Below are 16,675 nucleotides of genomic sequence, written 5' to 3'. Positions count from 1 at the left end.
CTTCCTGTCATCTTTGTCCCGTCTCCTGTGGGTGGCATGACAAATGGCTCGCCCTATGGGAGGGTCTGATGCGTTTGGTTTGAGCTTTATTGACCTATAAAACGGTAGCGTACATCAAATAAGCCCTCAGCGCGTCCCCGTGGGCTTGTGATGGCATATAAAGCGCACAAACTCTGGACTCATACAAACGGCCACATTAAAGGGACCATTAATGTCGGGAAATGTTTGCTTTGACCAGGTTGCGTATGTTTTATGAACACCGGCCTCGTCTTCAGCTCGGCTGCATATGTAATGTATGCCATGCTATCCAAAGCACCTGACGAGCAGCAAGAGTGTATGCATTGCTAGTATGGATGTCGCGTGTCCTAGCTACACAGGGTGATGTGTGTGTCCCAAGGCCTTGGCTTGGCCCTAACTTGTTCGCAGCCATCAGATCTAAACTGCCAAATGGGAAAACAGAGGATGTAGGCTGTAGTGAAGTAATGAATAAAGCGGAAGGCTAAATGGTTTTCATTCTTCGAAGGTAGATCCCTGTTCTAAAGAGAGTACAGGCTGGTTACCAATGTTGGATGGCACTTTTCCCACTAAAGAGAAGAGAAAGAAATTTCAATTCTGGTAATATTATTGCAGCTACCAATCAAAGATCGTCTGATCGTTTTCCTCATAATTAGTCATCTCCCTCCCACAACAGTGATGTCTGATCTCGCAGCTCGCCTAAAACATCCACAAACCGCTATCCTCTCCATGAGGGTGTCATTAATGCTCCACCCAAATTGAAAATCCTTCATTTAGGTTTTTATGTTGTTGTTGTTCGGCAAATTGTGGTTCCAAGCGGAACAACTTTGACAAACAATAGCTGAGCCACAACATAGACTAAAAGCTTCTCTCGTACATCCAAAGAGCATCTTACCGTAAGACGTATTTGTTGTCTGAAAATGGTTCGCGATTTATAAGTCTGTTTGTCTGCCTGCACAGAGTTTCCACCGGATGCTTGCCCCCTCAAACAGAGTAGAAGCACACCGAATAAATGAATAAATGAAGAGACCATAGGCGACATTCTGTTGAGAGGGTTTCATAATAATTTGCTACGCATTAGACCGCACCTCATTCTCTCTGTTTGTTTCTCTCTAGACACATCATGACTGAGCTGATTGAAACAGAGCGGCTGTACGTCGAGGAGTTGCAAAGCATCATGGAGGTACAGTATGTCCGCCGGCTTTTCCCAGCAAATGAGATCATCGCCCATTTTTACGTTATCGTATAGCGGTTCTCTTACCTTCAAAATAGCCACCACCTTGCTTCATTTTAGCTGAATCAGTTAAAGTTAACACTCCCTCCAACAAATTGATCTCTGAATGGGCAACATATCCATTTAATTCACATTGGTGTAAATGCTAACCAGCAATATATTTGATTTAAAACATTTTTGAAAGCAAGTATTGGACTGGATTTGATTACACATACATGTGAACACACACACACACACACACACACACACACACACACACATACGCTCATAGCAGACACACTATGTCTTTCTGTCTCTCTCCCTGTGTAAAATGAGGTTTAGAAAAAGGTGTAGAAAGGTTTCAAAAGGGAAAGCCAGAAATCTATATTCCAATTAGGGATGCACCAATACCACTTCTCACTGCCATCAGGTTCTTCACAAACTAAATGAATGAAGTCCAAACCGTTTTAGTACTTGAACCAAACTGAGATGTACAGTACTGATCTTTAAGTACAGTCCAATACCGAGTACTGATCCAATCCATTACTTTTATTAAGATCAGATGTAGGCCATTAGTTTGGGGTCATTAGACCAAAAATAATAGAGATGTAATTGACATTTTCTTAATGAGAGAGATCTTGTGTCTATTTCAATGTGAATGGCTGGCGCTGCTTTGATTTCTGACTTGAGTTGAGTATCTTAGTACGGTAAAGTCTTGATAGAAATAGTCTCCAATACCAGCATCACTACTGGTGCCTCCCTAATTTCGATAACCCCATTGATTTCCATTCAGTTGACGGGACTCTGCATCTCATCTCCTTATGAATTCGACCCTTATCTCATACCCCCCATAAATGGACCTTCATCAGCGCATGAACTTCATGTGAACTCAAAATATGCCTCCTGGGTTGAATACGTCCAATTGATTTCCTATTGGATTGTGCACCAGCAAAGAGGTTCAACTCAACACACAATCGCCAAATACATTGATTCTGAACATATATTGATTACAGGAAACAGAGCAGTGTGCCGGGAGTGTATAATTAGTGTATAATTCACCCTCATCGCCTATAGGTATCTATCTCTGTATTGAGTTTATATAACAGAGAGTGAAACTGCAGGCGTGGAGAGGTGAAGAATCTATGGCAATCAGACCCACCCAGGCATTGAAATGATTAGTGACGCTGTTTTTCTGCCTAGCCAGTTTATTTATGACTAATTCTGGTTTGCCTTCTTTTTCTCTTTACTATCTCTTTCTCTTTCCACCCCCCCCCCACCCCCCCTCTATCCAGGGTTATTTTGCAGAGCTGGATAATTCAGAGCTGAGCCACCTCATCCCCCCGTCGCTGGAGAACAAGAGAGACGTGCTGTTTGGCAATCTGCCAGAGATATATGAATTTCACAACAGGTAGGGGGAATGCATTTTGTTGCAGTGGTCTGCCGTGCTTTTTGCGCACATGTTGGTTTTGCATGTGAAATACATTTTTCACATGTTAAACAAACTGCCACATATAGAAGCAGGTGGCTACGTGTGAAAAAAGCAAGTTATTGATAAAGTTGTATGTGGTGTCAAGGCCGGCTAATGCTGCTATGCCTCTGCTCTGGATCCAGAGGTGGTACGGTTTAATGAAATAATTAACCCAGGTACAAGTCCCTTTACTTCAGTTCAATATCAATTCTTTGCTCAAATTGCAAGAGTTCGATTCCAGAGAATGAAACTGAGCTCACTTCCGAGGGAGGACAGGCTATTTTCATTCTGCACGCGAAATGAGGTGGAAACGGAATTACGCTTCCTCACCTCATGCAACAAATACAGTCTTTTAAGAGAAAATTTCTTCCCAAAGACTACTCTAATAGATCAAGAATTCGAAAGCGAGCTCACAACCCCAGAAGTACCACACCGCCATAATGAAATACCAAAATGCGGTATAACGGCAGTAAAATTCTATTCAGTATCAGTTCATATCTGTTTTCTAGGTTATATATCTATGTATATTGTCTTTCTCATGCTTTGGCAAGGTAAATGCATTCTGCCATGCCAATACAGCATCTTTTTTGAATTGACATACATCCATCCATAGCCTGCATTCCAGATCTTCTATTTGCTGGAGGCAGTTACACACACACACACACACACACACACACACACACACACACACACACACACACGCACACACACACCAACTGGTTTGGTTAGTTCTCTAGTCTCCTCTTTGTAATCAAACATTAGGTTATTTAAAGAGTGGGCAGGAGAGCAAATAAACTAACCCCATGTTGAGACAGTGTATCTGTCTTTCCTCTAATTGAGCTCATTTCATTTCACTGCACACACCCCCAATGTTTTCTCATACCGATTAAGTGTTTCATGACCCTGTGACCAAGCCTAAAAGCATCGGTAAATGTATCATAAAATGTCTAAATAGCATAACGAGCGGGACCGCATGCATAAACATGGGTCCCGGTTTTGATTTTTATAGCAGATTGCACCTCTAAATTGTTCTTATAAATGAAGACTTTATTCCAAAATGAGACATCAACAACATCTTCTCATAATTATCACTCCAATATTATGTTACTGGCTATCTTAAAAGCTTTGCCGGTAAAAATAGCTGCTTTTTAGGGGATGTTATTGTGTTTACTTTGGGAATTTATTGGTATGAAACCCTTTGATACATATGCATTTATATATATATATATATATATATATATATATATCACTCTGGACTGGTATATATATATATATATATATATGTATATATATATACCAGTCCAGAGTGATCGCTTTTGACTTTTTCCTTTTGTTTGTTTGTTTAATAAGGAGAATAGATGGAGGTTGTTCTGAGTGAAAAAACAAACCGCACTCTCACCCACTAAACGACCCTATAGTTTATAGGGTCGTTTTATGTTTCATGTTTACTTTTACTTTTACTTTAATTTATAGACGTTAATCTCCCTTCCATGTTGCCCTCGGTGGTGACTGGTGACAATGGACAGTGGAGACAATGGCTGTGATGGACAGCTATTGTCCTGTACGCAACCATTATGGCTTTCTTGTGATCAGAGCTCCTATGGCTAGTGTAGGGTTACTCTGTGTGTGTGTGTGTGTGTGTGTGTGTGTGTGTGTGTGTGTGGGGGGGGGGGGGGTGTGTGTATGTGTGTTTCATGTTCAAACAAAAGTGTGTGGGCAAAGCCTAGTTTTGCTATAGTGTCCCTTTGTGATCCTATTGGCTCCTAAGTAGCATTGGGTTACTCTTCTAGACAAAGGGTGTACGCACACACACACACACACACACACACACACACTCATACACACATGCATGTAAACGCAAAAATGCACATGCACAGATGCATATTGAATCTACTGTAGTCTCAGCAGGAGAGTAAACAAGATAAGACAAGATAGTCGTGCAAGGCAACTGGCAAGAAGCAGCACATTACTAAGACATCACAGGCATTTCACACAGGCAGATTACCAACAACAACAGTAGGCTATATTTATCTCCAAACTAGGTCCAATTGTTTAAGTTGTAGCCTACTCTGAGTTTTAACAATATAGTTTCAACTGGCTAAAGTCACCTAATGCTAGCACTGGCTAGCATCGCACAGCTAACATCAACAATTTGATTACCAAAGAAGTGTCACTAAGGATATGAAGCATAATGTTAGGATATTACTAATACTAAAAATCAAGACTGTGACTGCTGTCAGTTTAGTAAGGAATAATGTACAGCAAGCCAGTCATTATTGCAAAATAAGCCCCGACAGGCTAATTCAAGGCTTCTGTGTGAATATAGGACATTATCCCGCTTATTATACGGCTACTTACGAAATACATTAATCATTTGACATGAAATATTGTTATTGCTTAAATAGTTTACAAGTTTCCACCAAAGTCCGGCAAGACTGTCTGCAGTAACCAAGGAGAAAGTAGTTTTTGCACAAGGTGTTGCTCGTTAATTTGATTAGAAATCAACTAAATGGACCGGACTTCTTGACTGCAGACTGTGGAGTGATATGATGAGATGTGAAACAGCAGTCTGTAATTCAGAAGTAACAGACCTCAGAATGCGTTCATTGGCCAGTCAGAATTGAGTGTAGTGAAAATTAGACCTGGTTGGTTTGGAAGTATTAAATGTTAACAACATGAAGTAACTCTCGGCAAAGATGAGCTAACGTTATTGACAAGTGTTCACTGGTGTGAGCAGGTTGTAGCTTCAATATCATGGCTGTTCCTGTCAAAGTCGCGCTCACCTTTCACTTGGACCTTATTGGATGAATTTGGCATCTAGCTCTGCTCATCTCAAGGAAAATTTTGGTGTATATTTAATTTTTTTTGTCCAAAACCAGTTGAGCCTGCCATTGTTTACATTAGCTTCACAGTTTCCCACTTTACATACCATGTGAATCACATATGGCCGCCATGTGAATAAAGCAAATTCTTATCTCTCTGTGATATTGTCATAATTATTTAAATTTTGTTTTGTTTGTTTGTAAATTACCTGCAGGACATTTCTGAAGGAGCTGGAAAACTGTGCAGAAAAACCAGAGCTGGTGGGGACCTGCTTTCTAAAAAGGGTGAGTGAGTGAGGGAGTATATATGTATATGCTATTATACTATACATAGTATACTATAGTACTATAGTATACTATACATTTACAGTAGCACTGCAACATGGGTAAGAATAGGAATCCTTTTACCAGTAGCAGAGAATGCCAGCAAAGACAAACTGCTGCTTTAGACTCAGCAATATGGCAACTCTGTCAGCCAAGACATTTACATTACTAACACGGCTGCGGTTCTACCTGATAGTAAGCTTGTAAATCATGAAATTACCAAAAAGTCCAAATAGGTTACATTGCTGGTAGTTCTTAGAGTAGGAAAGGCTGCAGACAAGCTGTTTACCTGCCAAAGTGTAGTAGAATTGACAGACTTAATGTTCCCAGCCACAGCTGAAATTGACTAGAAACTGGCTGGTGGCTGGAGCTCATTTCAAGCCCTGGCTGTAATCATCCCTCTGTTTGTGTTGTCAGAAAGAGGAGCTGCAGGTGTATGAGAAGTACTGTCAGAATAAACCTCGCTCTGAAGTCCTCTGGAGACAGTGTGGAGACAGCCTCTTCTTTCAGGTAACACACACACACACACACACACACACACTGTAAACTATCATCTGATGCTCTATGCAGTCTGTGAGAGAGCAAGAAAGCATCTTCCTTCATACATAATTTCAATAGAGTACAACATTCAATAGTATTCCTTGGTGATTCATAGATGAACGAGAAAGCTTTAAGCTGCACAAGGCAACTTTGCATGTTGCCGGCCCCATATGGCAGTGGGTGGTAACTTCACTACGCAGAAATCCTGTAGGGTGACGTCAGTAAACTAAATGTCTTTCTCTCAGAGATTTCCCACCAGTGTCCATACCCGGCAAGAGAATTTAAAGTCACACTAAAATGAAAAATGACTTTTTAGCCCTTTTTGGCTATCTATCTATCATACCATACACCTGTTTGACAATTTATGCCACAAAAATGACAAAAAATGTATGTTCTTGTAGGTTTTGTATCAAAATCTCTCACTTTTGCTTCCTGCAAAACAGACAATCTTTAGTGGTGACTTAGTGGTAAAAATTCCAACCAATAAAGCCATTACAAATTTTTGAATAATCCCTTCACCCTTCCCATCGAATAAAACTGCCTTTCTCTCCCTAACTGATACCCTATTGGTTTACATTTTGGCAAACAGGGTGAATCTACAGTGCCTCAATTAATGGGTGTGGGATGCTCTTCTCTGCTGCAGCCGATAAGACTGATAAGACAGGCGTAGTTTTACATAAAAATTTGGCTAGTGCAGCTTTAAGACTAAGCAAAGTATCGTCTGAGTCTTCATGATGGAGCGTGTTTGGTGTTTGTGACAACAGGAGTGCCAGAAGAAGCTGGACCACAAGCTGTCTCTGGATGCCTATCTGCTGAAGCCCGTCCAGAGGATCACCAAATACCAACTCATGCTCAAGGCAACTACCTGCAGCTACCTACACTCAAACCCTACACCTTATACTCTGCACCAGCATTACTCAATTAGACAGATAACTGTAAGCAGGCTTCCCACGGGCCTTGGAAATCATTGACAGTGGCCTTGAAAGTACTTGATTTTCTTTTTTGTTTATTAAAATCTAGCACCCAAATTCATCGTCATTCATCTCTAGAGCTGATTTGAAAAGATCATAAGTAAAAACTGAGGCCTCTATAATATCATGTCTTACCCCAAAACAAGGGCGTAGAATTGGGTAGGGACGGTAGGGACGTGTCCCTACCAATATCAAGCGACTCTGAAATGTCCCTAGCAATTATTTTGATTGACAATAAACGTTGTTTTGTCCGTCAGTGTCTAGTCAATGTTAACAGATCGCGTTCTCTACTACGAGTCCCGCTGCATTGGTGTAGTGCATTGGTGTCCTGTGTCGGCATAGCAACGGACGCTGTAACGAAACTTTAGTATAACAGCTGTTTTAGAATGTTATTGCGTCACCCGGATAAAAATTGGCGTGACACCGCCTCCCTAACACCCCCAAAAAATCGCTGATTGGCTTTGCCATTTCTTGCTAACGTATGAAATGCTGTGGGCAAGAAGAGCCAAAGCTCCGCCTACCGGCGAGCATGCGAGTGAAGACTCCATCCTATTTTATATTAGTAACAGTTGTGTTTAGCCATTAAAGTTAGTTTATTTAAGTACCGTGTCGCGTGCGTCTGTGACGAGTGATGACCGTAAGTAGCCTACATGTCACAAGTGAGATTGAACAATGCTGCTGTGTGCCACACTGGACAACACTGATGTAAAACAAATATGCCAACAGTTCATCTCTGTTAATGACAGGCGTAGGCATGTGTTTGACTCAGCTGTTTGTATGTAGGGTTTATATAGTTTACAATATCTTATTATTATTATTATTATTATTTTAAATGTAAATACAGATTGTTGGTTTGAATAGGCAACAGTACTACAGTACCTGCCTTAAAACAAAATGTGCTCTTCAAAGTCCCATTCAGCTGGCAAATTTGAGTAAAGGATTCATTAATGTGCTACACCCCTGTGTCTGTGTGTCTGTTAATGAGTGTATTGGCTACCATAACTATCTAGATCAGTGGTTCTCAACGTGGGGTCCGGGGACCACCAGCGGTCCTTGCGGGGGTTCCAGGGGGTCCCCAGCAAATTGATGAATTGTTAAACTTCAGCATTATTTAATTTACAAATAGTTAACACAATTACAGAATGTAGAAGAATGACTGTTTTGATCTTAGTTTCACTGTTATCTCTCTACCTACAATACAGACAGTCATGGGATTCTGGATCAAAATCATATCTAACAATAAAAGTATTCTCAGATTTGGGTCCGAGAGACAAAATCTCATCAAATGGGGGTCCATGGCTCTAATGTGGACTAAACTAGGGGTCCTCGATATGAAAAAGGTTGAGAATCACTGATCTAGATGACATGAAATGGCGGTCAGAAGTCTATCATAAATGTAAAATGCCTCAGTTTCCAGTGGGGGTTACATCCCCTCCGGACCTCCCCCATTTGTGTCCCTACCAATGTCAAAATCAAACCTACGCCCTTGCCCCAAAACATGCCAATTTTGAGTTCGCCAATTTCACCAAACAAAGCCTTGAAAGTCATTGAAAAGTGCTTGAGTGTGAGTGTGGGAACCCTGTGTCAATATTATCATGACATAACTTTTCAAGTCTTGCTCAGAATGAGTGATTATTGTTTGGTTCAGCAACAAGACGTCTGTAAAAACTATTAAGTTTAATTTACTAATATCTCAAAAAATTAAGAATAACAAGGCATTCTTTTTTGCAATTATCTGGCTAATTTGTTCAGCCTGCTTCATGTAATCCCCCCCAGGAGTTCCTAAAAACTCTTTCTGAGCCTGGAGCCAAAAGGAGGATTTAGTCTTTCACCCTGGGACCCAGGCTTATGAAAATGTACTGCTACACTCCTTATGTTGGAATGCATAGATTAAAAACCCAATCCATAAAGCATATATAATCTAATTTGAAGCCCTACCACCAAACCTTAAAACACTGGATTGGAAAACATGAACCAACACAAGTTTTTAGTGTAATTTGAAGTTTTTTTTATATTTATATGGTTAACAAGTAGATTCTGTACAGTCCCACGGCAAATCCATGGCAATGACATATCGACCTAATTAATTATTACTTCATTCAAATGTAATCTTCAGCTGTCTGTCAAATTCAAATATGCTTTATTGGCATGACAGGGAGGAAACCTAAGCAAATACAGCATTTCAAATGAGGTACGATTCCAACATTGGCTAATAATTAACAATGAATAAACAGTGATCTAACAAATATAAACAATCATATCAACAACAACAATATAATCAAAAGCCATTCAAGTAGCATTACTAGTTCAGTTTAATTCTACAATTCAATTCAATTGATAGCAAATAAATAGATAGAATAATATTGACAGAAATAGAAAAGGAAAGGAGGGTAAATCTGTAACAGACAATACTTATACATATCTTCTCATGCAGCTGATGACATTTACTTATAAACTGAGCCACTCGTTTTACAGTAAAACCTGTAGCTTCTCTCTGTGTAAACAGAGAAATTGGAATCATATATCACTGTACTATAAACTGCCCTTAATGCTTGGTAGGTGTAAATCTCTCTCTCTCTCTCTCTCTCTCTCTCTCTCTCTCTCTCTCTCTCTCTCTCTCTCTCTCTCTCTCCAGGAGATGTTGAAGTGCAGTAAGGGTGAGGGGACGGCTGAGCTGGAGGAGGCTCTGGCCACCATGCTGGACATCATCAAGTCCGTCAACGACTCCATGCACCAGATAGCCATCACTGGCTTTGAGGTCAGTGAGACGGTCCTGCAGCATCAGCATCATCATCATCATCATCATCATCTACAACCAGAATCAAACATTTTCTTCTCACAGACCCCAAATCAACACACACTAGGCCATATATCTGTTGTAGACCCTTACAGTTTATATACCATTTTTAAAAATCAGATTACTCTAATTCAGCTTCATATAATCTGTTATTATTGGACAGCAGCTGTCTCAGCTCTGTCCTCTCAGCCCCTCACCCAGCTCTCTGTGGGTTTATGTCGGGGTCGCTCAAGAGTCAGCGGACACAAGGAATTTACTCGATCTTTATCAGAACACCGACTTCAGCTAGTGCTGCGTGTAGCACAAAACAAACTCACTCACGCAACATACCTGCAGGAGATACGTTCACTTGTTCTACTGCACGCATTGACTAGTAACACACTGACACATGCACATACACACACACACACACACACACACACACACACACACAGGTCCAGTGCTCCCATCCCTGACTTCATAGACTTGTGATCAAAGTGTCGATAGGATCTGTGATAATGGTGCTTTCAATGTGTACATCTGAATTTCCCCTAACAATGAATAACTGAGTGTGTGTGTGTGTGTGTTGTTTGGTTGGAGGGTTTTTGAGTCTAAATACCTTTATGGCTCACAACCTCAAAGACAAAACCATGGCTACTTGCAACATGTAAATATGCAGAATGGTGAGCCTTGATACCAACTGATTTTCAACTGTGTGTCTCGGGTTCAAAGTGTGTGTATCATACATTTAATCTGCAACAACAGCGAAATTAGAGCTTCGGGCATGCGATTATCCTAAATTCAATCTGTTAGAAGAGAGACTGGGTGTGATGGTAATGTAGATCTGCTGGTACACTGCAAAAAAAATCACCCACCTAGCAAGTGGGTTTATCTTGCAGTTAACAGCTAATTTCAAGATAGTCTTAGTGGAATTATGTACTTTGAATAAATTCACTGGCTTTATAACAATATGAGAAAGAAATAATCATGAAACAAACAGGATGCTTGTTTCAAGTAAATGACTGTATGTGAAAAATCTCAAAATATCTCATTTCAAATAGCTCAAAATAAGTTTTACGAGTATATAAATGTGTGATGAAAAATGACTTGGTAAGCGTGTCATTATTGTGAGTGGAAATGGGATCAGTGAGTGATGGTATCACAGGCTCAGGATGACTACACAGGATGTCCTGCTGATGAAGGAAGCCAGGTAGGGGTTTCTGAAGGTCTCGGTCGCTTCTGGTGTTTGATGGAAGCCGATTCAAGTTCAGAAAATTCTTGAATCACTTGATTTGTATTGGAAACAAGTGAAATAATTTGACCACATTCACGTCACTTGCCTCAAGAAAAATTAGACCTAGACTCTATGCTAGATTAAATGACTTGTGTGACGATGGACATTTTTGCAGCGTGTCACCAGGCAGCACCAAAATGTACCAGAAAATGCAAATGAGTGGGGAGTAAAGCTGTAACCAAATCCAACCAAACTGACGAGGTGTGACCGTCCCTAGCATGTCTTTCTAAAGATTAGATTAAATAAAAATGTAATGATCTCTATGGAAAAATTGGGTCATCGCAGCAGCAGAGAATAGGATATACAGTAGAAAAGAGAAAGACAAACAGAGAGGATAATGAGACAGATAACAAAACCAAACATACTGGCAGTAAACCAATAAAGATAGTGTCTTCATTGACTGCTTGCAGGTTGAAGCAAATGTACAAGTGTATTCACATTATCTATTGTGCCGATGGAAGAACAAATATAGAGAAATGCATGTGACAGACATGTAAATATGCATTGTAAGCTATTCATTTGATCAGATTTACAGTTGAAGGTAGCATGCAGTATGTACAGAAATATGTCCAGAGTGTGCAGATGTGTATTGTTAGCTACTTTATTACCTTGTAAAATTTACAGATGAAGATAAGATACAGAAATGAGATGCAAGTATCATACCTACAAAAATATATACAGTACATACACTGGATCATATTTTCCTTTTCCCCCCACTTAACCTTCCTTCGTCATTGAGCGACTCATGATAGCAGCGACCATGAAGCACGGTTGTGGAGCTAACATGGCTGCCACGGAAAAGTGCAATTACTGAAAGCAGCGGTGCTGTGAAAGTCTGACCGGCTCTGTGTGTCGACATGGCTCTGCATTCACAGGGGAACCTGAGTGAGCTGGGCAAGCTGCTAATGCAGGGATCTTTCAACGTGTGGACGGACCACAAGAGAGGCCACAGCAAGGTACTGCACCACACTGCACCAGACATTATAAACTTAAAGGTGCTGTGCATGTCATTTTAAGGTCAATAGATCATTACCGCATTCATTTTGAGTCATCACTATAGTTACTGTAAGTAAACAAAACCATTGCTGAGAGGCCTCTACTGGCCTCTACACTGCATTTTACACTGTGTGCCACTGCATCAGATTTGGCGGGAAATCTGCTGGATCGCTTTACGGCACAAAACAGGAAGAGGGCGCTGTTCTTCCAGAGCAAACAGAGCTAAAGCTTTCAGAGTTTCTTGCAATAGCAGATGGTGGAAGGAGTGAAAGGCCGATGGAAAAATCACTTCCAACATGTTTATCCTCTTCAGTGAAGCCAAAGATGCCAGGGAGGAGGAGGGGCAGCGGAAGCAACGGGGTTTATGGGAAATGTGGTCTTAAAGACCCCATGAAATGGCATCTTTACTTCCTTGATTTGATGCATTGAAACAGGATGTTGGGGCGGGACATAACGCAGTGAGGGATCATTCAAAAGCAATTTTATTTGATGGGAGGGGTGCAGAGGAGTGGGATTGTTCAAAAATGTGATGGTTTTATTGGTTAGAAATTTATATTTACACCTACTTTCATTTCATGGGGACTTTAATTTTAAGAAACACTCGCACTAACAATACCATAGAGGCTACTAATCATCTAGATCATGATCTCATTTGTTTTCAGTAATTATACCATGGTATCACAGTTAATTTGACAATGATATATTGATTAAAAATGCTACACGTTAACTTTAATATGATACTATATGAAATGTGGGATGGATGGATAGACAGACAGACATCCTGACTGATAGATCGCTAGATAGACAGACAGACAAACAGACCGACTGATTGGCTGATTACCTGATTTCAGGTGAAGGACCTTGCGAGGTTTAAGCCCATGCAGAGACACTTGTTCCTGTACAACAAGATGCTGCTGTTCTGTAAGAAACGAGAGGAGACCACGGACGGACATGAGAAGACACCGTCCTACAGCTTCAAACACTCCCTCAAGGTCAGAGAGAGATGGCGTGTGTGTGTGTGTGTGCGGTTCTGCGTTAGCCTTTTGAAGTGACTTTTCCAATGGTGTCTTTTGTTCTTTTAAGCTGCATAACTACATTACACATTCACAGTCTGATCAAGAACGTTGTGGAAAACTTATTCATCTGACAAAGGCTGTCATATGAGTACAGGACAAATAAAAATGAAAAAGTAAAACTTTACAGAAAAGTTAAATCAATAATATTGAGACAGCGTTTGTTTCAGAATATTTACTTGGAAAAACAACTAAGGAAGGGAAAAAAAGGAGATATCTGAAGGAAAAATAGCAAATATCTCATAATGTCATTAAAAAACACTGGAATTTTTCTTTAAGATGTTTTAAATTGAGTTATCTATGTTCAAGGGCTTCACATGTTTTAAATATGATTAAATGTTGCCTTTCAACCTTGCATTTGGTTTCAGAAGTCTTAAAAATGTTGCCTTTTTCAGTGCCCTACTTTTCCAATGAGAAATCTCCCTGGTTGTTTTTTTAGTGTTCAGGATTATTTTATAGATGCAGTTGGTCTTTGATTTAAAATGGAATTAAAAAGGTCTTAAAAAGTTTCATATTTAACCTGTAGTCCCCCTACATTCATTGTAAATTGCTCTAGGTAAGAGCCAGCAAGATGAATAAAATGTAAATTCAGTAATAAACCAAGGTGTAATACCAATCGACGTAACAAATAAAAGGAAAGAAAGAATTAATTGAGAAGAAAACATAGACAAGTAAATCATTTAAAGAAACATTTCAAAAGACACTTCTGTAAAAGTGTCAGTTACATCAACTCACCCTACATCACACCCTGAATCTAAAAGGATCAACACGACCCAGTCATCGCCCTAGAGAGCCCTGCTGTTCCTTTACATCTTATCTTCAACTCACACACACACACACACACACACACACACACACACACCCACACACTTCAGTCAGACAGGAAACAGGAAGTGAGTCGGGGCTACAGATGACAAGGGTAACTGTCATTGTTGGACATCAGAGAGGATGCTGGGGAAAATAGATTGTCTTTTGATGGGACTTGATTTGACATCACAAATTTACAGTTGCTTCACAGAAGCAGTAACCCTCTTAGACAGTGTCATGACTGTAATTGTGGTGTATGAGACACTGACTAGACAGTCACTGGAAATAGTATGTCAAAGACGAAAGAAAATAAATCACTGATCATTGATTGTGCACAACAGTGGGAACAGCAGCTCCTTCCATGAAATAGACTGGTGAAATCTAGTGGGATCCCTCACTGATTTCACCTATTAAATCCACTTCAATATGAAGAGGAGATGTAGATGAAGGGGAGGAGACGGGTAAAAGGCGGATTAGCCTTAGGACAACTGAGACATGGATTGTGCAAAAGGGGGTGCAACTTAAAGGAGGACACCACGTTTTTGGTAGACTGGTAGGCACTATGTTGAGTGATAGTAGGGTCCATGCTAACACTTTAGCGTACACTATGTTGAGTGATAGTAGGCTCCATGCTAACACTTTAGCGTACACTATGTTGAGTGATAGTAGGCTCCATGCTAACATTTTAGCGTACACTATGTTGAGTGATAGTAGGCTCCATGCTAACATTTTAGCGTACACTATGTTGAGTGATAGTAGGCTCCATGCTAACATTTTAGCGTACACTATGTTGAGTGATAGTAGGCTCCATGCTAACATTTTAGCATACACTATGTTGAGTGATAGTAGGCTCCATGCTAACATTTTAGCGTACACTATGTTGAGTGATAGTAGGGTCCATGCTAACTCTTCAGTCACTAACAGTGTTAGCTGTTTCTCATGGCACATAGACAAAGGCTCTTCTGTTGGCTTGCTGACATTTCTCCATGTAAACTGTAGGGGAAGTCTCTGTCACAGAGCTGTCATTGTAAAATACTTAAACTCAAACCTATCTGAAGATGTTAAAGAAGGGTAAAGAAAAAAGGAAGTCAAATAGATCAAACAAATTCAATCGAAGCAGTGTTTTATCTGCATATACATACATTTTGTATATTCATGCTTGCTTATGTACCTCTGTCTGCTTCTGTGTAATGAACAGTAGCGGAGTTTCCTTGATGCAGGCTGAGCATCTTGTATGTGTGGAGAATTATCCCCAATGATCCCCAGAAGAGCATGAACAGATTAATAAAACGATGCATCTTGCATTTAAATCAGAGAAAAAGGAGGAAGCTGTGGCTTGTCGAATGTTGCCAGACTGTGAAAGCCTGCAGAACTTATTGCTGAATATTTGGCGAATGCTCATTTCACATGTTTAAAAAGCATTCAAACTCACAGTACGAGCTAGCCGATGCTATTTGTCTCCAAGATTACTTTCTGTGACAGATGATCCAGTTTCCATCCGAACGTGAAAAATGATCCAGATGCGGCATGTTTTAGGGTCATCCGGGTCATTTATCCCCATAAAATTTGATGATGTATTCATGCTCCACCCTTCATGACCCCCGAGAAGAGCAAGAACAGATTAATAAAATGAAGCATCGTGTGTTGAAATCAGAGAAAAGGGAGGAAGTTATGGCTTGTCGAGTGTTGCCGGGATGTGATAGAAAGTCCTTCGGAGACATGATTTAGGTTTGTCACAGCATCTCAATGGAGATCTGTGGCGGTCATACATTTAGAATATTGGGTGAATGCTCGTTTTACATGTTTAAACGCATTCAATCTCACATTAAGGACCGGCGGATATTACGTCTCTTCAAGACAAAAAGTGCAAAATGGTCCAGATGCCCTCTTTTTTAGGGTAATTTTGGGTCATTTATCACTTTCCCTCATAAAAATGGATTTGATTTGATGTTTTCAGGCCCTAACCAAAAATGACTCCTCTGGCTTAGCTGTTTCACTGCGTGTCACAATATCTCTGACTCACTGTCTTTGTCTGTTTGTGTCCAGATGAGTGCTGTGGGGATCACAGAGAACGTCAAAGGCGACATCAAGAAGTTTGAGGTGTGGTACAACGGCAGGGAGGAGGTCTACATCATCCAGGTATATATATTTATTAGCAAATAAAAGTGGAAAATGAATTATTGAATTGAATTGATGATGATGTAAATTAGCACAGATATTTATAGAGAGATTATAGGCACCCAATATTTATGAACACAGTGATAATTTCTACTATAATCCTCTAGGGGGCAGTGTTGCACCACAGAGCTCACCCATTAAACTCTCTCACACTAAGAAAAATAGCATTAGTGTAAAGAAGCCTTTGTTATACAGTAT

At 40.2% G+C, this 16,675-nt stretch overlaps 1 protein-coding gene across 1 annotated transcript in view; it reads left to right on the top strand.

The window, feature by feature from the left end:
• The window catches only part of mcf2l2 (MCF.2 cell line derived transforming sequence-like 2), a 122,311-nt gene that overhangs the window by 76,647 nt on the left and 28,989 nt on the right, over nt 1-16,675 (top strand). The window contains exons 16-24 of the mRNA XM_071918325.1: nt 1,132-1,198; nt 2,521-2,636; nt 5,734-5,803; nt 6,260-6,352; nt 7,147-7,239; nt 9,989-10,111; nt 12,299-12,379; nt 13,271-13,411; nt 16,346-16,438. Coding sequence (XP_071774426.1) covers nt 1,132-1,198; nt 2,521-2,636; nt 5,734-5,803; nt 6,260-6,352; nt 7,147-7,239; nt 9,989-10,111; nt 12,299-12,379; nt 13,271-13,411; nt 16,346-16,438 — 877 coding nt within the window. The remainder of the gene's footprint in view (nt 1-1,131; nt 1,199-2,520; nt 2,637-5,733; nt 5,804-6,259; nt 6,353-7,146; nt 7,240-9,988; nt 10,112-12,298; nt 12,380-13,270; nt 13,412-16,345; nt 16,439-16,675) is intronic.

Source organism: Centroberyx gerrardi, chromosome 9 (assembly GCF_048128805.1).
Source record: "Centroberyx gerrardi isolate f3 chromosome 9, fCenGer3.hap1.cur.20231027, whole genome shotgun sequence".
Lineage (NCBI taxonomy): Eukaryota > Metazoa > Chordata > Actinopteri > Beryciformes > Berycidae > Centroberyx > Centroberyx gerrardi.
Note: the sequence above shows the minus strand (reverse complement) of the source record. Positions and strands in the feature narration are given on the sequence as shown.